Source organism: Mytilus californianus, unplaced genomic scaffold (assembly GCF_021869535.1).
Source record: "Mytilus californianus isolate M0D057914Y unplaced genomic scaffold, xbMytCali1.0.p SCAF_8, whole genome shotgun sequence".
Classification (NCBI taxonomy): Eukaryota; Metazoa; Mollusca; class Bivalvia; order Mytilida; family Mytilidae; genus Mytilus; species Mytilus californianus.
Genome location: NW_026262734.1, coordinates 115,328,325 through 115,352,000, shown reverse-complemented (window position 1 = coordinate 115,352,000; position 23,676 = coordinate 115,328,325). Strand labels below are relative to the sequence as shown.

The window sequence follows — 23,676 nt, the reverse complement described above, 5'->3', positions numbered from 1 at the left end:
AATTTTTTTCTGATTAAATACTAAACGCTCAAAAAACGTGGGGTTTTGCAAACAGTACACAAATACTTCTTTTCCACGTGTTTCAAAAAGATTTAAAGTAACATTAGCATGGTTACGTTTACTTACTTCCTGGATTATCAGAGGCAGTTACATCATAACAAAACCCAGCATTGGTGAAACGCATGTATAGAAGGAAAACTGTAGAATGTCTAAATTCTTGAATTTCCAGAATTCGGAAAATAACTCATGTAATAAGAATTCAACATATGATTTGTAGACCACAAAATACTAATTACTACCGTTCAAACCTCTGATTTCAGTTACGCAAAGATTAGACAAAATTAGAGATACAACATACTAAATTCCAATATCAAAACTTACAATTTTCAAAAAGTGCAACTATTAGAACATTTACGATGGAAAAATATACGTAAATAATTTCCAAAATATCAAGGGCAAATTCTTTTACATTTTACATTAACTTAATTCAAAATTTCGAACTTGTAACATGTAATACCCCCATCAAACTCAGACAAGGATCCCGCTATGACCTCAAAAATGATGAAATGTGTTATGAGCCGTAGTCAGATCGTGGTGGTTGTAGAAATGATGTGCTAATATCTTCATAATCGTTGATGTCCACGACCGATTTTGAACATGCTCAAAACATTCGTAGTGCAGTCATGGCAAAAACTAGTCGTAGTAAAATCGTAGGAAAAAGTCAGTACGTGCGTAGTAAGGTCAGCATGGGCGTAGAAGCATTGAATTTGAAACGTAGTGCAATCGGGAATCCCATAGAAAAGATTTTGCTTGGACCTAACTACAATTTATCTGCGACTATCCCGATTTCACAACGTCTTTATCATACTAATATACTACGATATTGATATGATTATACTTCGACGAGGAAGACAATAGTACGCTGCTACTACGTGCTTGTCATCCTTAGTACAACTTTATTAGATACTACTACGTCCTAGCCACGATAATTGCACGACATCATTCTGTTGCCATACAATAATGGATGCAATGTGTTTTTGACACCTTTGGCGGTAGTGTTCTCAAGAAAACTGTTGAGTATACAACCGGAAAGTCAATATATTTATAGGGACGAGGAGAACAGTGACAACGAAGTGGAAACGTAGTGGAGTTGTGGTTCTATCGTAGTAGACTCGTATTGAGATCGTAATGCGCTCAAGAAGGTCTTGGTAGAAGCGTACAGAAATCATGTAAGACGTATTAAGGTCTTATTAGATGTAGCATGAGCTAGATAATTCTTAACTAGAACGTGCTACTATCGTAGTTGAATGGTATTAAGATCTTATCAGGATCATACATTGTCGTGGTATGAATTTGAAAACTATGAAATATTGAATATTTAAGCCGACCATACCACGATCTCACCGCGATTTTATTTTTTATAGAACTGATCTCGATAATATAACCCACATACCGCCGAAATGTGAAGCGGCTAGAGGGTTGAATGTCCATTTTTTTTATTTTTCAGAAGCAGGAAATCATTCATCTTGTCGATGTTATATCTTTCTATTTCTTCTCTCATTTCCCTTTCTGTTCCAACTAGATTTGTTCTATTATCTGATATCAGATCGTATGAATACTAGATTTCCTCTACGAGATATAAAGCGTCTGAATGCGTTTATACAAAATCCAGTATTCATAGAATGTACGATTTCCACGTGAACGGCACGGATTGAAAGACAAGTAAAATGACTCCATTTCGTTTCACTAAACTTCTTCTATTATAATTAGCACGTATAATCCAAACCTTATGCGTACATTCTGCCAGAATTGAGTGTTTACTATAGTGTCCGACTGAACGGTTAATGTCTTCAATGATCAACTTTGAAATGCTTGAGTCTTTAGTAATATTATTGGATCTTTCGCATCATACAGCAAACCATCACGCTTTTATCGTCCACTTACTCTTAACAAACCATCGTCTATGAATGAATCAAGCTTAACGAGTTTGGAAGACTTCTTTAGGTTGCACTTCTTTAAATATAGGCGATGCAATTTCCCAAAAATACTCCTTTAACGGCTAAAACTATGCCAATTTTTCTATGAAATTTCGTAAAAAAGTTATAGTCTAGAATGGAAAGTTCATATGCACTACATTTGAATCTATGTATTACGTGTACATTATTAAATCAGGGATTTCGTCACCTAATTTTTTTTTCTAAATACTTTCATAGATACAAAGAGTATGTTTACAAGTTTAAATGTACCTGTAAAACATATTTCAGACAGAATATAAAAAAGAGGATGTGGTATGATTTCCGATGAGACAACTCTCCACAAGTGACCAAATGACTCAGAAATTAACAGCTGCAGGGCATCGTACGGCCTTCAACAATGAGCAAAACCCATATCGCATTGTCAGCTATAAAAGACCCCGTAATCACAAATGTAAAACAATTCAAACGAGAAAACTAACGGCCTAAATGATGACATAACATTACGAAAAACAAATATGTAACACAGCATCAAACGACAACCACTGAATTACATGCTACTGACTTGGGAGAGGCACATACACGCGGAATGTGGCGGGGTTAAACATGTTAGCGGGATCCAAACCCTCCCCTATCCTGGGACAGTGATGTAATAGTACAACATAAGAACGAAACATTACAATCAGTTGAAAAAGGCTTAACTCATCAGATGGATACAAATAGAAATACATATAACAAAAACACAGAGTGGACGTGACCGGATACTTGTACATTTCAACAAGAAAAAGACAGTAAGCACAGATCTGAGAGTACTTGCAGTTCTTGACAGCTAGTTCAAAGCCAATAACAAATAATAAAAAAAATAATGCATCTAAGACTTAATCAGTACACATCCAACACCATTTAGGTGACACATTCTTTATTTTACGGTGATATTGTTACCTAGCCCAGCACTTTATATGCGATTCGGGTTAACTTATCAATTCTTTAACTTAACTTATTTCAAACGGTTCCCAATTCAACACTGTAATTAAATCTTTGAACATTGTAAATAATTATTGTAGTATCAGTTATTAAAACAAAACGATATAATATTTTTATACATATCAGCACTTCCACGGTACTCCAAGCTGTCGATAACTTCATGTTGGCATTGCAACAAGTCATGCTTTTTAACATGTTTTTTATAGTTTGTTGTTGTGTTCTGCTGAACACCACTGTCCAAGGTAAGGGGGAAGGTTGAGCCTCACACACATGTTTAACCCCGCCACATTATGTATGTGCTTGTACCAAGTATGGAACTTGGAGTTCAGTGGTTGTCGTTGCTTCATGCCAATCATACTTGTTTTTTCGTAGATTGTTTTGTTATAAATTGGGCCGTTAGTTTTTTTCATTTTAATTGTTTCATGTTTTTTTCGGTCGGGGCCCTTATGGCCGACTTTATGGGATGGGTTTTCGCACATTGTTGAAGGACGTACGGTTGCCTACAACGGCTTACATTCACTTGGTTTGAACGTAGGTTGATAGTTGTCTCGTTGAAAATCATACTGCATCTCCTTCTTTTTTCTATCATGCGTTCATAGAAATCAAAGTTTATAGATTTTCCAACTAGCTCGTTAAGCCTTGAATGCTCTTTGTGATGAATTGCAGACATCTGTACTCGATTAACGACTTTATCAGTTTCGGGATATTCTCGAATCAGACCCCATATAATCCATTTTAATGTAGTGCGTGTCTACTTGGTCAAACGGTGTTGGGTGTTGAAGCATCTGGAACCTTATTGCCTATAATAAGACCAATACTGGCATCATAATGAGGCCATCTCATTCCGGACAAGTGACTCCATTTGGATATTTCTTCTTTTTTTTCGGAATGTGATCCACTGATACTGGCATCTTTTTTGGAGACTCTTGTGAGTTCTACAAGATCATTCATTTCTAGGTCCAGTACTTTTATTCCAGAAACTGCATAAATAGTCATCTTGTACGGTCTTTCATAGTATTTAATGTAATCTTCATTCTTTTACCATTTTCGCCGATCTTATGTATCAGTTTTTTCTGTACAGAATGACACGATACCTCCTGAATCAAAAAATGCATTTGACTATACACAAGTCGCTTTGTTCTATCCTTTCTGGTATTATAGTCATCGCACGTGACTTACCTCCGGCCCCAATTTGGCTGTTAGTATGTGATAAATGGCTTGTGTATGCGATGGTCTTGCATTCAACTGATGTCGAACTTTTTCTCTGTTTCAGGATCTTGTTTTCAATTTTTGTAGAACATTGATACGTTTCATTGGAGTAATATCCCTTGATACCGTGAAGTAAAATTTGATGTTTTATGTTACAAATAAGACATGAGTCTCGCAATCTACAGTTAAATTTCCTATTTCCTATTCTGAGATAACCAAAACAATGACATTAACTGTTTATAACGGTTTTGAATTTGCCTTTTTAGCTTCCTGTTTCACAAACTGCACAAAGTGTGTAAATGTCACCGATTCTTTCTTTACCTTTGTTCGCATAACTACATTTCTCCATCGATCATGAAAGTAAAACGATAAATAAATCATAAGCCGTTTAATGTTCTTAGAATATTCTATAATACACATAGCTTCCATTCTTTCATCTGCGTTTTCTTAATCAATCAAAAGTAGGGAGAACCTATCAATATCCGGCTTGTGTCGTATCTCCATATCGTTCTTCTAACTGTTGAATTGCTGCACTATATGCATGTTCGCCAATTAAAATGACAGAATCCACTTAAACCTGTAAATTGTTCATATTCTTGTGAGATTTCATGCTAAATACCATGGTCATGTTAGGCTCATTGATAGATTGACGTGAAGTTAGCGACCGGTTCGTTATTCGTTATTCTATATTCCATAGCAAACCGGCTGCTAGCAGTCGGTTCGATATTCAAATTTCTTAGTTGAAAATGATAGAAATGTTAATACTTGATAACATTAAAAGCATGATAGTCGTAGTAAAAAAGGAAGTAAACAGATATGTAGTAAAAAAAGTTTTAAGACCCATCCAAGCTGTCCTAAAGTCTCATTGTCAAATGTAAACCCTTATGTAAATCGCACATTTGTTTTATGAAATGTAGATTTTTATTAATACAATGCAATCACAGATGTACTTGTATACATTACATTTCTTGAAAAAACCAAAACAAACGATCACTCTAATAACATTACATTGAATAATGTAAATACAAATAATTATGGAGGGCCAAAATAAAAAAACAAGATATGGGTAATGTTCTTGTCTTCTATGTTTACGGAGGGCTCAAAGTGCCAGTTTAATATTCAAATATATAGTGAAAACCTACAGGAGACCGCTTAAGTGACGATGAGACCCCCTGGTCGTTCAATGTCCATGATGTTCAATGATCTTTTATATTTTATATATATACAGATCGTAACGAAAGGATTTCCTAGATTAATGTACGGAGGGCTTAAATTGTTACTTTTCAGCTAAAAATGGTCGAAAATTCAGGTAAAAGGACACAGGTAGATGAATAGATCTCCCTGATCTCTCCATTTTCATAATGTTATGCAGAAAATTAGTTAATATAAATATATGAATTACACTATATGGAATATGGGTAAACTTCTTGTCTTCTGTGTTTACGGAGGCTCAAAGTGGCAGTTTGATATTTAAAATATTTATTGAAAACCTAAAGACGTCCTCCGTCAACTTAGGAGACGGAAAGTTTACCCACATTCCTTTTGATGTCATTTATATCTATATATTAACTAACTATATGCATAATATTATGGAGACTGAGAGATCAGGAAGATCTAGCCTTAGCCCTCGTTCCTGGATATAGCTGAATATTTAGTCAATCGAAAATGTAGTTTGTTTGGCTTTCCATAGTTGTTTCTATTTATATTTTTAAATCTTCATAGAGGGGTCGTTTCTTTTTTTGTTGACATATCATCTTTTAAATGTTCATTATTGATTATATTCAATTGATAAAAATCTATAGGTCATACAGAGAAATATTCGATTTAAATAAGAGTTAATATTTGAGGACTACGAAAATATACGATAACTTGAATTGGTCAAAGAAAAAGATTTCCTATATCTCTTAATTTTTAAAACTATTAACTAATAACTATCTTGCTTTGAATGTTATCGAATGTTTAATTTTTTATTACATTAAACTTAGAAAATTTGAATATCGAACCGACTGCTAGCAGCCGGTTGGCTATTCAATATCGAATAACGAATAACGAACCGGCTGCAAACTTCACATACACATTCTTGCACATTAACTTTCTGAACTATAATATAATACACAAGTGCAACTATTAGAACATTTACGGTAGAAACATACACGTGTTCTCCTTCGAAACATATATATTATAAACATTTACTTAAATTATTGCTAAAATATCAAGCTCTTTCAGTTTTACATTTATTTAGCTCAACATTTTGAACTTTTAACATGTAAGATACATGTAATTAATCTGAAAAAGATCAAAGAAACATACCATATAGGCTCTAGTATTCCTTATTTTCATCGTAAATCAAAGATTTTCACTAATCATATTTTGTGTTAATTCGATTACGGGAATCATCACTATAAAGGGATAGTAACTTGCATCTAATCATAGAATAAAACTAATTACTAAAACATTCAACATTGGCAACAATGTTTTTGTTCTCAAATTTAGCCGGTACACCACACTTTCTGCATGTTAAAAATTGTTTTGCCGTGTCGTAGGTGCACTGCTGAAATACAGAGCGAATGCATACTAAACATAGTTTAACATAAAAATAAAATCATATTATATGAATAATGATTTCCAAGCTGGTATTTGAAGAATGAACTTAATATAACTGAACCTTTAGTTCTTTTTTTCTTTTCATGGTATATTGTTTATGGTTATGATAATGTGTCTCGTGTATTCTACAAATAACACGAAATTTAACAGGCAATTTGTGAATGTTTGCTTATCACATTTCAGTCATTTTACCAAAATGCCCTAATAAACAAAAAGTCTGTAACATGTACAGCAATGAATAAACATGATAGTCCTGTAATAGCGTATTTGCCTTCAGGTATATGACCCATATGTAAGAGATGCTTGGGTGTTGGTCCATAGAAAGATTAAAAGGTCAAAAGGGTGTATATATTCAATATGTTGACCGTCTGCTTTCAGTTTTTCCTTTTTATTGGGTTCACGTTGTGTATTGTATATTTAATTGTGACATTCAACACAGGTTTACATGTAGTTGTTCGTTCCTTTACAGCCTTATCTTACACAATGTCAGTATATATTAACTTGTATTTGTATTTTATCAAATGCAGACTTTTTGTCTTATCATCTGTCAGTTCTTGATACTGACCTCTTTGCCATCTGTCAGTTTATGGTAATCTATGACTGCTATCGTATGAGGATTTGATTTGTTTTCTTAATTTCATTGAACGACTTGCGGATACATACAGTGTTATTTAGTTTACAACATAATTATTAAATTTGCTCTTTTCAGTACATAGCCATAGTAGTGTACTACATGCACACATATACATTTATACCATGGAATTATTACACAATAACAGTGTCTTTATTTCATTTCAGGATAATAAAACAGCAATCGATGTTTTTGTGGCACGATATTGGAGAATAGAAGAAGATAACCAAACAAAAAAAGCAATGCAAGAACTATTCAAGGTAAATTTGTAAAATTTTTCCATTTATTCATAATTATTATATCACCACGATCAAACATATTTATTTAAAATACTGCAGTATTGATGAGTCATGTTATAATCTAACATTTTTTAGAAGTTTAGCATAAGAGAGCTTAATCTACAATTGGTTTACTTAATTGTTATTTATTCCATGCGTTGGAAATAGTTTCACGCATGTTCTTGGCGATCATTTCTTTAGTTATCACTGGTTGTTTGAAAGTATGTGTTGGACTTACAGATAATAAAATACTTAGGAAAAAAATAGAAAAATGGAAAACAAGCTGCATTACATGAATACGGAGGAAAATAATTAAAATATCGAATACGAAATAAAGACCTCTAATGTATAATATCCTGTATCATAGCGTAGCATACTGTTTGATGTGTTTCATGATACAAATTCAGGAAAGGAACACGAGCCGATGCGTCCATGAAAGTAACGACTAATTGCCTCTGATTGGGTTCTAGTTGTTCCGTTTAATTGGATATCTTGTGTACTGTGTGTATGTTCTTTTTTTCACTTGTATTCTGATCATAGTGTTATCTGTTGATGTAAAAATACTGATATATCATATTATGTTCTGACTTTTTGTGAATTAGCTGAATTTACGCTTAATATGTTGTGGAGGCATTGGAAGATCAAGTTTTGCACACAATCCATTCAGAATGGCTTTCAGGCGTTTTGTCTGAACGTACATGTCAATGTAATTGTTAAAACACACGTCAATCTCAAATAATTTTATACCTACAGTTCGAATCTACTGCAAGTTGACTACCCGTCCTTGAGCAGCATGTGTTATTCACAGGCAAATTAGAAGCGTAGTACCAATTATATTGTTTATTTGAGACGAGATGTTTATGCCTCTTCTGCTTTTAACATTTCGGCCTGTGATGAGAACAAATCTTAGGAAAGGGCATAAAGTAAAAAAAACAATATATTGCTTTGTCTTACTTGCCCTTTATTTTTATTGACTGACGAACATACCCAGTAAATTGTAAGTCCATGAGGGTATGGTTTATATGTTAGGTAATAACCATAAGTTTACGAATTATATTATCATAGGATAATATTGTATGAGGTAAAAAGTCAAATAACAAAAAAACCGAACTCCAAGGAAATTCAAGACGGAAAGTCCGCTATATAATGGCAAAATCTGAATGTCAATTACATCTAACGAATGGAAAACAATTGTCATATTCCTGACTTGGTACAGACATTTCCTTGTGTAGAAAATGGTTGATTAAACCTGGTTTTGGTAGCTTCCAAAACCTCTCACTTGTATGACAGTCGCATATAATTCCATTATATTAACAATGTGTGAGCAAAACAAACATATATAGTTGGTAAAATCTTTTACATGTAGTAAAGACGATAAACAACGTCAGTGCCTAGAATCTATACTTTAAGACCATCATTTATTATTTGTGAAGATAAGTTATACTAAAACCAGGACAATGAGCAAATATAATACCGTAAAATTTACTATGACCATTTTTTAGTTATAGATGTTGTAAGATCACATGACTATACAAGCGGTAGAAATTTACCTTTTTATTCATTTTGTTTTGTTTCAGTGTTATAGCTTAGGTAAGTAAACTCGTTATGCAACTAAACAATAATACAAAAATAAAAAGTGGAGAATAAATGATATTAGTCATTTTTCTTTTAAGTATTATTGGTCTTACGACCGTATATGAATATGATAAGATTACATACTCATCAACTAACCTACTACAATTATATGGATGGAAATGCTACGTGTGTGTTATCCAACCTTAACGAACTTTTGAAAAAAAGTCACACATTGCATGGCTTTTAATTCGATTTTCTTTTTTTTATATGTTTGATACCAGTCACACCGATACATATGTTTAGTGAAAACAACTGTCATATTCCTGACTTGGTACCGGCATTTCTTTATGTAGAAAACGGTGGGGTAAAATTGGTTTTATAGCTAGGTTAACCAATCAAATGCATGACAGTCGCATACATTTCTATTATATTGACATCTTTGTGTGAGCACAACAATCAGACATAATAGGTAAACATGTCAAACATTGAGATTCAGCAGTCAACATTGTGTTTTAATCTTAATCACTACACAAAGGTATTTGCGTTCCTTCATATAGTGTTGCTTTTAAGAATGTGTATGTAAAACGTATTACAGCAATTTCCATGCACATTAGTTAATTTATAAAGTTAAACTAGATCTATTTTAGACCATGTTATTACGTTTTTCCAAATAGCCAGAAATGACACAGCGATGGATTCTGGGAAGCGTACCGGCACCTATGATTACTCTTCCTTATCCTATTTTTTTAGTTCACATTTGTGTCTAATTTCAGTTGATGCTTAATGGACTTTAGCCTCTGTGTTTGTGTTTCTATATCATTTTTTTTTCCTCTTTTCTGTGTTTTCTATTTTGATCATGCTGTGGTTTATTCTTCTTCGACTAATAATTCTTACTGTTTTGTTTTGATTTAGAGATGAAAATATTTGAAAACAAAGTTTCTATCCCCTGAAATGAAAATGTTGATCTGTTCCATATAATTAACTCATTAAAGAATATAAAGATGCAATGAAATGCACTGGTTAAAACAGCTTCGGACGTAAAACGACCTTATTAAACGGATATTTAGTACCACAGGCGTTAAGCGTCCGTTTGTTCCTATCCGTATTATATCCGTATTCACCTGTACCACTTCAGTTATATTGATGTTAACTATCGTCTTTTTAGGTTTGTTCCTGCTATTTACATGCTTTATATTGCTAAATCATTGTCAAGACGTATGAAATCGTGCTTGCTTTCCATATGATCCAATTTTATACTGATTGTTAAATTTAGTCTATTTACGGACTTTTAAATTATAGTTACATAGTTCAGTATAACCACTATATGAATCACGATTTTTTCAGTGCAACCGAGACTTTACCATCTTCTGTGGGTTATATATCATGAAATATTTTGAAATGATTCATACATCCACCTCTTAACAGTATATATTCATAATCGTTATCCCAAGATATGCTACAATTTTATAAAAATAATATATATATATATATATATATATATAGGTAGCATATGCTGTTTAGAATTGTTTCCCAATGTCGAAATTAGTTGGTGCTTTTTTAAAGAAGATGATGAAAATTAATGAATAATAAAGATACTGGTTGTTTTATTCTAAATTTACAATTTCTTGAAATATTGAAGCGCGGTAAAAACATAATTTCTGGTACAAATCTTTCATTTTTGGAAATTTATTTGTGTTTTTATTTAAAGGAAAAATGAATTTTATGTATGATATGCTATTTAAGATTGTTTGAAGGTGTCAAATTTTGTTGTGTTTTTTTGTTTTTTTATATAAAGGCGTATATTAAATTTAATGTTGGCAAACTTATTTTTTGTAGAACATCACATCTGTTTTAAAATGTCTTCTTATGCTTGTATGTTTTTTAAATGATTCACATGGGTGCAACTCCAAAACATAATGTGTCGCATGTTGCTAATATATTATTTTAAAGTGATCGAAGGTACCAAAAACTTTTAGACTACCCGTTTTTGTTAAAAATCCGTAATTTGAAAATTATCTTTGTATGTTAGGATTTAAAATTGATATACAGGTATAATATGCTATTACAAATTGTTACTCCTGTTCAAATATAGAATAACAAAAAGTGTTTGTTAGTTAAACAAATGTATATAACAGTAATGCATATTTAAAGGTTTTTCTTGTCGTTAACACTTCGAAGGGTGTCATGATAGATCAAACAAAAGACCAACCGTAGGGAGCACATCCACTGTAAAGCCGCACCATGGTCTTGAACCACACTGAGACATTGATTCCCACCCTTCAAATCAAATGCCAAACTTAAAATAAGGGCCCAGCTACGACACTGAATTTGATAAGGGTTTAACAAAAGTATTTATTCTTGTAAAACAATCACGATCTCGCACGAAGACTGCACAACATCGTAAAGTACATGGACCCATGGACATACATAGGTCATAGTTTGATTTTGAATACGATTATCTGTTTCACATAATTATTATAAATTAAGGAAGTATACTAGTCTAATAAACGGTGAAACAAATTGCTTATGCCTAAACAATTAATTAAAAAGCGTATATAATATGGAAAACTGTACAGTAAAACTTCAATTTAACAAATAGATTAATTTTTTTTTTAAACAACAGTAGCTAACATTTCAACCAGGTTATTTTTTAATGGCTTAAAGCACATTCAATTGAAACTTTGTATCGTCCGGGTTGGCTCGTCAAAAGACAGACCTACCGTTCTAAAAAAAGAAATAACTAGGTATATACATATAGGTATAAATACATTCAAATGTGTATCATGTTGTCCAAATTGTGATTAAAATAAACAGATGATAAACTTTAAGACAAATCCTTTTGTTTTGCATTTAATGAAAATCTAAAGTTATATAAAACAAAATTATCTAAAAATTTACCAAAAAAATATAAACAAGTTTAAATTTAAAACAACGTTCAAACCTATGATTGCGTTGGATAAAAACCGCAATTTTTATACGTGTGCACGCAAAACAAATTTCTTGGTAGAGGGGTCTAAATACAGCACAAACATCATTTTCCAAAAAGACCAAAAAAGTGAAAAAAAAGTATATTTTAACAAAACGCATTTGACTAGCAGGTTGAACAACGGATGTTCTTAAACCCTGCTGACTGCCATGGCGATTGCCAAATAAACGGATCACCAGATGTAAAAATGGATCTTAATTATTAATTTAATACCAAACAGAAAAGAATGAACTTGCGGAAAAGATGGTTTACAGCAAACATGAGGTGCACAAATTTTGTATACCATATCCAGATTTCGACAATGAATGTCTTTTCAGTGATGTTAGGAATCGAAACGGTATTTCGAAGGCCATAAAATTACCCTCAATTTGGAATTGACTCTTGAATTTTGAAGAGTCGAAATAGGATGAACGGATCATATAAACCCGAAGGCAAATATGATACAAGCCCAAACGAAAAAATATAAACAAGTCTAAATTGAAAACAACGTTCAAACCTATGATTGCGTTGGATAAAAACCGCAATTTTTATACGTGTGCATGTAAAACAAATTTCTTGGTAAAGTGGTCTAAATACAGCATAAACTTCATTTTCCAAAATACCAAAAAAGTGAAAAAATATATTTTAACAAAACGCATTTGACTAGCAGGTCGAAAAACATATGTTCTTAACCCCTGCTGATTGCCATAGCGATTGCCAAATAAACGGATCACGAGATGTTAAAATGGATCTTAATTATTAATTTAATACCAAACAGAAAACAATAAACTTGCAGAAAAGATGGTATATCGCAAATATGAGGTGCAAACATTTTCTACACCGTATCCGGATTTCGACAATTAATGTCTCTTCAGTGATGTTAGGAATCGAAACGGTATTTGGAAGGTCATAAAATTTACCTCGATTTGGGTTTGACAATTGAATTTTGAAGAGTTGAAATAGGATGAACGGATCATATAAACCCGAAGGCAAATATAATACAAGCCCAAACGAAAAAATATTAACAAGTCTAAATTGAAAACAATGTTTAAACCTGTGATTGCGTTGGATAAAAAACCAACATTTTTATACGTGTGCATGCAAAACAAATTTCTTCGTAGCAGGTCGATTGCCAAATAAACGGATCACCAGATGTAAAAATAGATCTTAATTATTAATTTAATACAATACAGAAAACAGTAAACTTGCGGAAAAGATGGTATACCGCAAACATGAGGTTCACAAATATATACATATATCTGACCTTTTTGTATTGACCTTCGAATACACATCATGCATGGCAAATTTACTATGAGACAGCACAACAGTAATACAAAAACCCAACAGACAAGTACATGTTATTTTTGCAGGGTAGTATACCTTTAATTAATAACGACATGTCAAAAAAAATCTAACTTTTTAATACATCGAAACATCATATTTTCTTTATAACCATTTTTACACGTTTATGTTCCAAATTAATCAATATAACAATGAAAGAAATATATTATGTAAATATTTTACAATATATTGTTTAATGAAAAAAAAAATAATGTGGTTTTACAGCCGTTATACGGATGTTTGAAAAAAAAGGTGTGTTAAACGAATGAATACGAACGTCAGTAATACGGAGATCCGTTTTACGAACGTATTTTATAACGTCCATGATATGTGTATTAATGTACCTGGAACATTAAATTAGCTTTCTTCTGGAAAACTATTGTGGTTATGATATTTATTTCCTCATTTTTAAAAGGAAATAAATTCGCTATACTTTGTAATAAGTAGGGTTTGCGCGTTCGTGATGACATCATGTATAACTCAATTTTTTTATTCATAGTTGAAAAAGTCAGAAATTATCAAAAAAATCTAAGGTTTTGACTCCCTAGGACAAAGTTGACCTTAGATTGATTTTACTATTTTAGATCCTTGCTGGCTAAGTCGCTCTCTTTGTGTTTATGTACTTATACATTCTTTATATTTTACTTTTTTGGTTAAGCGTATCTGATGAACATTAATCCAGAAAAGCGATTCGTATGCAGCAAATTTAGAAAGACATATTTTCATTATTGGTTATTTTATCTTATTCTTTGTATAAAAAACTGGGGTTTTTTTTGTAAGCCTTTTGCCATATTTACATTAAGTCATATATTAGGTTATCAGACACCAGACATTCACCAATCAACAAGTCTATAATATCATATAGTTGTTATGAATATCTCATGTGAACTACACACCTATATCTTATTTATATTCAAATCTGTATATTGTGTGAATTATGTTTGCATTGTGAGGATATTTAAGTAGTATCTTTTATTCTTATAAATTGTTAAAGGTTTACCAGCTGAAATTAGAGCTCTCGATAAAGACTCAGCAAAAGTGTTCACTCATTTACTCGAGGAAGAAAGTTACTCTCATTTTGAATCACGAGTAATGTTAGCGGGCGAACAGGGAACTGGAAAAACAACAATAGCTCGATATATGGTTGGCAAGGGACCAACGAGTGTGCGAAAATCCACTGACGGGATCGGTCTATATACAGGCTTGTCGTATATTGACAGAGAAACGGAGATATGGTTGAATGGCAAACAAGGTACATGATTATGATGATTAAAAATGTTGCAGTGTAATACAACTGCTTTTCTTTCAAACGAATATGTTTATATGCTATGAAATAAATGTTTAAATGATCCAAACCAGGCTGTACAATAACACATAGAGATGATACTGTATCTTCTCAAATTAAGTATACTGTGGAATGGTTTCAATACTTAAAACAATGTCACAAGAGATGTATTTGAGACAAAACTTCAAACCGCTGATTTGTAAGGTCAAACTATAAAGAGGATATCATATGCAATCAGAGCGATGGGTGTTTTTCCTTTTTAGTTATCACAACACCCCTCTCAAAGCGTATGACTGTCCGTCTCACCGTACGTTCATCTGTCTGTAACATATTTTATGTCGTTTTTTTTTCTTAGCAACGAATCTAGATTTATCTGGCATTGCCGTACCATATGACATATATTATTGTGCCATCGATGTTAGCAGATATCAATGTGTGAGCAATAACTCAATGTATCTTGTTTGTATTATTGTATACAATATAAAAAAATGATTCTTTTAAGATATTGAAAACAGCATCGCTTTATTATATCAATTATGCTGTAAGTGTTCTATCGCAGACATGGATCGCCTTCGCCAGAACTTCACAAGAACTGTCCATACTGTTATGCTGACATAAAACAATTATGAATGCTGTTATTCTCTGAAAATAGTCTATTCAATCAATGTTAAAATATTTAAGACACTTATGATATGTTTACCCCGAATAATACATGTCCATGATAAAAATTGGTATTTCTACTTTAAATTAATTATTCAATTTGAAAACAAAAATACATGAAATCGATTGTGGAAACAACTGAAAACGTCGATAGAAAAATTCAAAAAATAAAAATCTGCCAAATACAGAATGTGTCTGAATGAATCATTGGCAGTTCAACGAATGTTTATTGACTACTGTCTTCTCAAAGTTCAAATAAAGAGAAACATACGAAGTCCCGTTCACAACAGTATATTATAAATATCAATATACTAAAAAGGAGGTGATGTTTTATTGAGGTTAATTCTGCACCTTCATTGAAAAGCAAAAATAAATGTAACACATGGATTTTAATTCATTTAAAATAAATATCCTATTTATCGTTAAGCTGTATCCATTTGTCGATTACATAGTATCTATTTGACAGGTACAAACTCATAATAGGTTACAGGCGCGTTCCTTTTACATAAGACTCATCAGTGGTATTCAAATCAACACAGTTGGATAGCCAAATCAAAAACTAAGTTGAGGAATATTGCAAACCCAACATTTCCAAACGTTGTGCCAAATACGAATAACACTATATTGAAGTTTTTTTTCCCCAGATTTCTCTTTAGCAGACTTAACCATCAGCAGGTCGTTAAGACAGAAACCACTTGGTCTTCCAATTAGCAGTCATTCAACTGAATTGAACACTGATTTAACCAAAAAGCACGATAAGAGTCCGACATCAAGTGCCTCTGTTCGATTTAACGAACAACAATTAGTCGATAAGGATAGATATAAAATGCCACGTGTTCCAACCGAACAGTATGCAAGCAGATTAAGAGAACAAGGAATTGTCAATAAACCAACGAAACGTATCCCAGACGACAAACCAATCACAAATGTTTGTCTTGATCTATATAAACACCAAGGTGATCCAAACGAAAACGAAATACCAGTGCAAAAACAACACGGCCACACCAAAGACGAAACACAATTAGCGAATATCCCTCTTGATTTAGATAAAACAATATATGATTCCAAAGACAAAAAACAAGTGCCTAAAGCTTATTTTGATCGAGACAAACAACAGGGTGATCATGAAATGCTAGTTCTTAATGTGCCACTGGATCTAAATAAACAACAAGATTATCGGCAGGACAAAGGACCTGTGCCAAAAGTCCTTCTTGATGCAGATACACAACATGGTCATTATTTAGACGAAATACCTATACCAAATGTCCTATTTGATTCAGATACACCACCGAGGGTCTCAAAGGACAAAGATAAATTTCAAAATGAACCGTTATGTTTACATGAACAAGAAGGATATAATAAAGATGACAGACCAATGCCAAATTTCATTTTTACTGAAGAAAAGCAAAACGAAATGTTGCAATACGACATACCGATAAATATTTTGTCTGATATAGATAGTCAACACAGAGATCTTCACAACAACAAGGCAATGGCAAGTAATCTAGAATGTTCAGATGATCAATTGAATTATTCCCATGAAGACACCCGATTGGAAGACGTCATGGATGCTATACCGATGACAGTTCACCAAACTAAGGTAAATGCTGCAACAGAAGATGAATCAAAAGAAAATAAGCCAAATCATGGATCGCCATTGGTTTCTGGTGGTAAAAAGCAAAGCAGTTTTTCTATGAACGATTCACTCGTTCAAAAACAAACGGAACCATTGTCAAAGTCATCTGTAACAGAGCAAGCAACGACTGGGTTGACACATTCTGTAGAATCTGTTACTAACCCTAGATTTATTACAAAACTTAAAAGATTCTTCGGAGTTTCCAAAGAAGTGAAAGAAATAAAGGTATCAGTTACACAAGAACACATCTTAAAGCAGTCTCTAAGGGTAGGAAAGAAAAAATTGCACCGAAGACATGTAGCTCCGGTAATAATATGGGACTTTGGGGGTCAAGATATATTTTACTCCACGCACCAAAGTTTCCTGTCCTATCGAGCTATATATTTGATTGTACTGGATGGTAGTAGGACCCTTGATGACCCTTGTCAATTTGATCAATATCTGCCAGGAAGAAGTGGACGGAAAACAGCGAGAGGTAAACAGTTTGTACAAATAACCAGAAGAGAAATATATTTTTTTCCTAAAGATTAAACACTGCGAAGTATGTATCTATACGTAATGCACATTCAAAGGTATACTACAACATGTACAACATATACAAATATTTTTTTTAATTTCAAACGAACGAATAATTATGCAACCCTAAGGAGTTTTTCAAATATGTTATCAACCAAACAAAGGATTTTTTTTTCTTCAATTCAGACTAATCATGAGAGTTTCTTGGGGCAGCTTTCAATATATACAGCATGATCTCTTTGGTTGAAAAATAACACCATGTCAAGGGAAAAACAATAAATTCGCTCAAGTATTAACTGATTCACCAGTATTATAGAAGACATTTGTAGGAGTTTTTTCACTGTACATATGAACAACCTCATCCAAAACTACCCTTTTCAAAATAAAGACAAAAAGAATTTCCGTCTGACTCTTGATCAACAGCCAACTTATACAGTTAGTAGGAATACAGGGAGATGTATGAATGTATCATTAACACAGAAGTCCAACAACTCTATCAATAGAAAGACATGTAATACGTCAACATTCTCTCTGCTACAGAAAATTGACAGCTGTCAATGCCTTATAACATCAGAAGCTGTTGTTAGATCGCCATTGAGACCACTTTTTAATAGAAACCATCATCTAGCCTGTTATAGCCGACTATCCATTATTGGTTTTGTTTATTATTGAAGACTGTATGGTTGCCTTTAATTTGTTACTTCCAAATCATTTGGAAATAGTTGTCTCATTGGCATTCATACTGTACCACATCGAGTACATGTATACCATTATTTGCAAGTAATGTATAAATATAAGTTTCTTTAAAATGAGAAAGCATAAGTATCATAACATTTTTAAATTTGTATGCACAGTCCAATTTTGCACATTTAAAAGAAGTTTAGCCGTTAACGATAGATTGATCTTAACATCATCTGAACAGTATGAAGTGAAGATTAATAACAAAAACTGATCAAGCCTGAATATAGACTGAATAGATCTTAACTGACTACAAGCGATATGTCTGTTTATTAATGAATTTATTGTAGTGTATACGTTTGTACACAACTTTCAGTTCAACATTTAACTGGCTGAAAGTGTACATTTACATAATGTTGCAAACCCCAGCCATATTAGTTATTTTTAGTGACCTTTGACATATCTTTGTCAAAGATCACTAAAAGAATGTGACGATAAGAATGAAGGAAATGTATATAAGGAAGACTATGGCATTCATGTCATTAAACGTTTTGTTCCCTTCGAGTATTGTTTGCACATTTAATTGCTTCTTTTTCTAATTGTCATTTTATGTTGTCATGTTGTTGTATCTTGATACTCAACTAATGGGTTTTACATTGGAAGTGACAGTTGAAGCTGAAAAATTATAATTTCAATGAACACATGTATTATTTGTTATGATTATTGCCAAATTGTTTTATTTCGAGCTGAGAAATACAAACAAAAATGCAATTTTCCCTAAAGAATGAAAATACCTATCTTTCATAATTATTTTAAACGTCCTTGTTTACAGATTACCTGCGGTTCTGGATAAATACAATTGTGACATACTGCAAGGGCAGCAAGCATGGATTTCCCAAGATTATGATCGTTTTTACTCATAAAGACAAGATTAAACATGTAAGTATACACAACTTTAGTTTATGCAATGAAAGTGAATGCGGTTTTTATCTCACTGATTTGATTCATTTTCCTTGTTGGGTTAATCATATATAGCGTCATTGTCTTTTAATTTAATTTACTGATAGGTAGATATGTGTTTATTATGTGAATAAAGGTGATGCTGCTCTTTTATTGATATTTAAATATATGCACGTTTTATACCTTTTACTGACAGAAACGTAAGAATTTAAGATACAAATGATTGATTTTAAATTCCTAATGTTACGTTTAGTTTTAATTTCAAACGGAAATGATTTGATACAATGTATCATTCTTTAAGAGTGAAGTTGAAACAACGAGAAGACAACTATTCGAAGATGTAAATAGCATGTTTCAGGGATCCCCTCTGATGTCACATTTGGTTATTGAAGACAGAATCTTCGTAAATGCTAAAAACAAAAATGACCCAGAAATGGCAAAGATCAAAACAAGTATTATACGAGAGTCCAAGCTCCAACCAACATGGGGGCAGAACTTACCAAAATGCTTTATCCCTCTAGAATTAGAATTCGAAAATCTTATCCGAAATGATATAAATGTAATAACATTTGACGATTTGAGAAAGATTAACACTCAGCATCCTATAAGACCATTGACAGATGCTGAACTCAAGGTTTTCCTGAAATTCAATCATGCTATTGGCAAAATTCTATACTTTGATGAACCTGGGTTGGATCAACATGTTACACTTTTGCCAACGTATCTCATTGATGCTTTTAAATCAATAATCACCGATAAAAGTTTCTGTAAAGGCGAAAAATTAAAAGAGGATTTGTGGAATCTGATGAGCCAGAAAGGAGTCATCTCCAAATTTGCAATAGAAGAACTTTGGAGAAAAAGGAAATATCGCATGTTTGAAAAACGCAAGGACTACTTATTAGCAGTGATGACTCACCTTGATATACTAGTCGAACCAAAGAGATATGATCCTAATCACAATCGAATACCGGCTGACTTTTACTATGTAGCAAGCATGGTCCAGGCTAAAGATGATACTGGGTACCTTCAGTCTCCATCCTTCAGTGAAAGAAACATTGCAATATCATTCAATTCAAATGCTGCAATAATACCTCCGGCTTTATCATTCAGGTTTATCACTTACTGCCTCAGTATTTTTGATGTGAAGAAATACGGCGAGACAAACGATGACATGCTTTTCCATAGATCTGCAGTATTTACGATTGATCCGTCATTAGATATCCATATTCTATGCGAGGATGAAAGGATTTTTGTCCGTCTTGTTCATGCTAGAAAGAAAATTCTTATAATGAAAGACCTGGTTTCAAGTATCTGTGAATGTTTGAAATCTGCCATTCAGAACATCAGCCATCTTTATATTCAAACCAGCAGTGAGAAGTGTGATGTTAACGCAAGGTCTTTTCAACTGAACATTTGCTGCAGTGCTGTTGAAGATCCATGTGTGCTATCCATTGAGGAATTAAACAACATCGATGAGAGTTGGATATGTCCAAAACATGGAATAGAACACGAACAGTTTGTGCTGTCTCGTTGGATAACAGAAAAGGTAATTAAATATTTCTATTAACTACTCTTAGTGCATTCTATATCTGTTACATAAATGATGAATAAGGAAAATCTAACCTATTTATTTTGTACTAAAGCCAAGTGATTTGTTTAAGGCGTTCTTGATACACATAATACATGTTATACTGAAGATTAAGCTACACGTAATGAATTTAATCCTGACGATTTATCTCATATACTACATGTCATGCTGAAGATTCAGTTACAAATAACAAATGTTATACTGAAATTAAGCTACATATATTACATGTAATGCTGCAGATAGTTATTTGTATCATAACATTATGACGAATCGACTATTTATCTATTTTAAGCTAACATTCCATTTGTAATTGAAAATTATGCTTTAAGGAATTTGAATACAAATAAGCTTATTACTTCAATGTAGTACAGAACTTAAAATGGGGATATTTTATTACTTTAAATATTGTTTCTTATTTGGAAATAAAAGGTCTTAAATTATAGATGATCAAGTACAGTCATGTGTTTCGAAAGCTGGATGTACAGTAAAATTTGGTAGGAGATCTGGTTGATCATAATGCAGCAAGAGACAATATATAGAAATAAGGCATCTGATAAACTCTTTTTGAAATGAATATTTTATCTGTACTATAAAGTGATAAATACATATACATTTTCATTTAAATTATGTTGTATTTCATCAAACTATTTTACTAAAGTTATCGAATTGTATCGAAAAATAATCGATGATTATATCATATGTTTGGCTGTAATCGATTGAATTAAGATTATATTTAATCAAACATGTCTTTGATTACAGATTACTGTCAATCACTGGAAAAAAAAATACTCAATTACTATCCGTTACGATTACAGATTATGATTACTCCATCCCTGGTTTTTAAAACTGTTCCTACAACTTTTGGTTTGAAACGTACGCATTATTTATTCAATCTTTTAAAATGCACAGATTTTATGAACAGAAAGCCCAATATCTCGAAAATATTTGCAAACAGTTTTAATCATATATGGTCTAAATGAACGTGTCGCCTTTTTCAAGATTTGTTTTTACTTTTCATCGTCAATTTATTAACTTGCACAATCTCAATGATTTCTCCTTGTTTTTAAGGAGTCAGAAATACAGTGTGAATTAAACTGTCCAGGTAGGTAACTATTCATCCATAGTTTTAAGTGCAGGCATACTATCCTACCTATTTTTACAGCTGGTATTGCAAACATCCAGCTTTTATTCATCACCGACAATATAACAGTTTTCTAATGCATTTTTCTAGAAATAATTTTACGTAAACTTGCTCATGCATAAATCATGTTTGCAAAGGAGAAGGTTCGATCATGCAAATGTTGTCCTTTTGAAATCAACAAAATCAAAATAACATTCTCCATGTTCATAAAAGTAGAAAACTGACGAAATAGCCTCATCTTACCATAAAATTAATCTCTACCTGAATAAATTGTTCATATTTAGAATGTATTAATTGTGATCTTTCTATTCCTATGTAGCAACGTTCCAGCAGGTCTGCATACGGAGTTTATATCTCCCAATTGATACAATATTCCAGGGCTTGTATTACTTATCAAAATGTATGAGTTTGAATGTCCCTTTGGTATCTTTCGCCTCACTTTTATATAGATACTCATGTGTATGAACTACTTTTGTGGGTGAAGCATTGGTTCATATCGTTTTTGTTAAAAAAAACAAACATGTGTTAAATGACCATTTTTATCAAATAAGTTAATTTCAACATAGTAAGAACACAAATATCTTTTTTGCACTAATATGACCCGATTAAATCAACTTAATCAGTTATCATCAGTTCGATAGTTTTCAATAAATGTACTATTGATTGCTCTTTTCCCACCTCTTTTATTTAATACACATACACATACACATACACACACACACACACACACACACACACACATGCACGCATAAACAAGAGAAAACAGCACAAAAAAGAAAACCAAAGATTCAAAATTATATTTTTATTTTGTATTAGATCCTTATATATCAGGTTGATGGTTTGATCTGTAATTTTACCGATTACCGATTGAGACATTCTGACTGAGCTTGTAAACGCAACCGTTCTGGCTCCTTTTGGAGTTAATGCGATTTCCTTCTGAATAAGGTACGCTCTGATTTATTTTCGCCAAGCATACTGCACCAAGCTTTTAACCGTACAGCTACCAACTTACCAGTACAAGTCAGCGTTATTTATAATACAGTTTATTATAAATGGTCATTGTACTGGGGTGTATAGTTCTTTTAAATAGGTTTGTTGACACCGAATGAAAAGCCCTATAAAAATGAAATACTCTTAGATAGGTTTGGTTGTTCAACAATAATGATAGATACAGCCCTTGGATGGTGTAAACTTCCCAAAATAACGTGTATGGTGTAATGGTGTATGGCATATGGTGCAATGGTAGAAGGTGTATGGTGCTATGGTGTATGGTGTAAGGGGAATGGTGTAATGGTGTATGAGGAATGGTGTGATTGTGTAACGTGCGATTGGGAATGGTGTGAATGAATAGTGTACGACGTTTCATTGGTTGAAACCGAAGTTCATTTTATTTTAATTTTTCGGATTGTAAACATAAACAATAATAATAATCCTATTGTTCTTTTTTCCCAGTAAAGCAAATTACTTTACTCGTTAGACTCTATGTCATATATATTTAATATACACATATTAAAAAATCTTTTTTTTTCATATTCTTATTTACATTAAACAATGGCTTTAAAATTACACACTTGTGATCACATGCAGTTATCATAAAAGAAAGGATTTTATTTAAACTAGAAGGCGGATAGAAAGGTTATCCACGCATCGGA

General features: G+C 32.5%; 1 protein-coding gene across 1 annotated transcript; it reads left to right on the top strand.

Moving 5' to 3' along the window:
- Positions 1-16,997: 16,997 nt before the first annotated feature.
- Positions 16,998-20,862, top strand: LOC127712984 (uncharacterized). The gene is made up of 4 exons (XM_052219566.1): positions 16,998-17,004; positions 17,341-17,616; positions 19,168-19,274; positions 19,597-20,862. The coding sequence occupies exons 1-4, from the start codon at positions 16,998-17,000 to the stop codon at positions 20,860-20,862; spliced, it is 1,656 nt and encodes a 551-aa protein (XP_052075526.1).
- Positions 20,863-23,676: the final 2,814 nt, after the last annotated feature.

Bases quoted from the DNA above. Each gene is read 5' to 3' on its own strand.
- LOC127712984 (XM_052219566.1), top strand. The intron at 17,617-19,167 runs GTAAACAGTTTG...CCTTGTTTACAG, and splicing joins TGGACGGAAAACAGCGAGAG to ATTACCTGCGGTTCTGGATA. The intron at 19,275-19,596 runs GTAAGTATACAC...TCATTCTTTAAG, and splicing joins ATAAAGACAAGATTAAACAT to AGTGAAGTTGAAACAACGAG.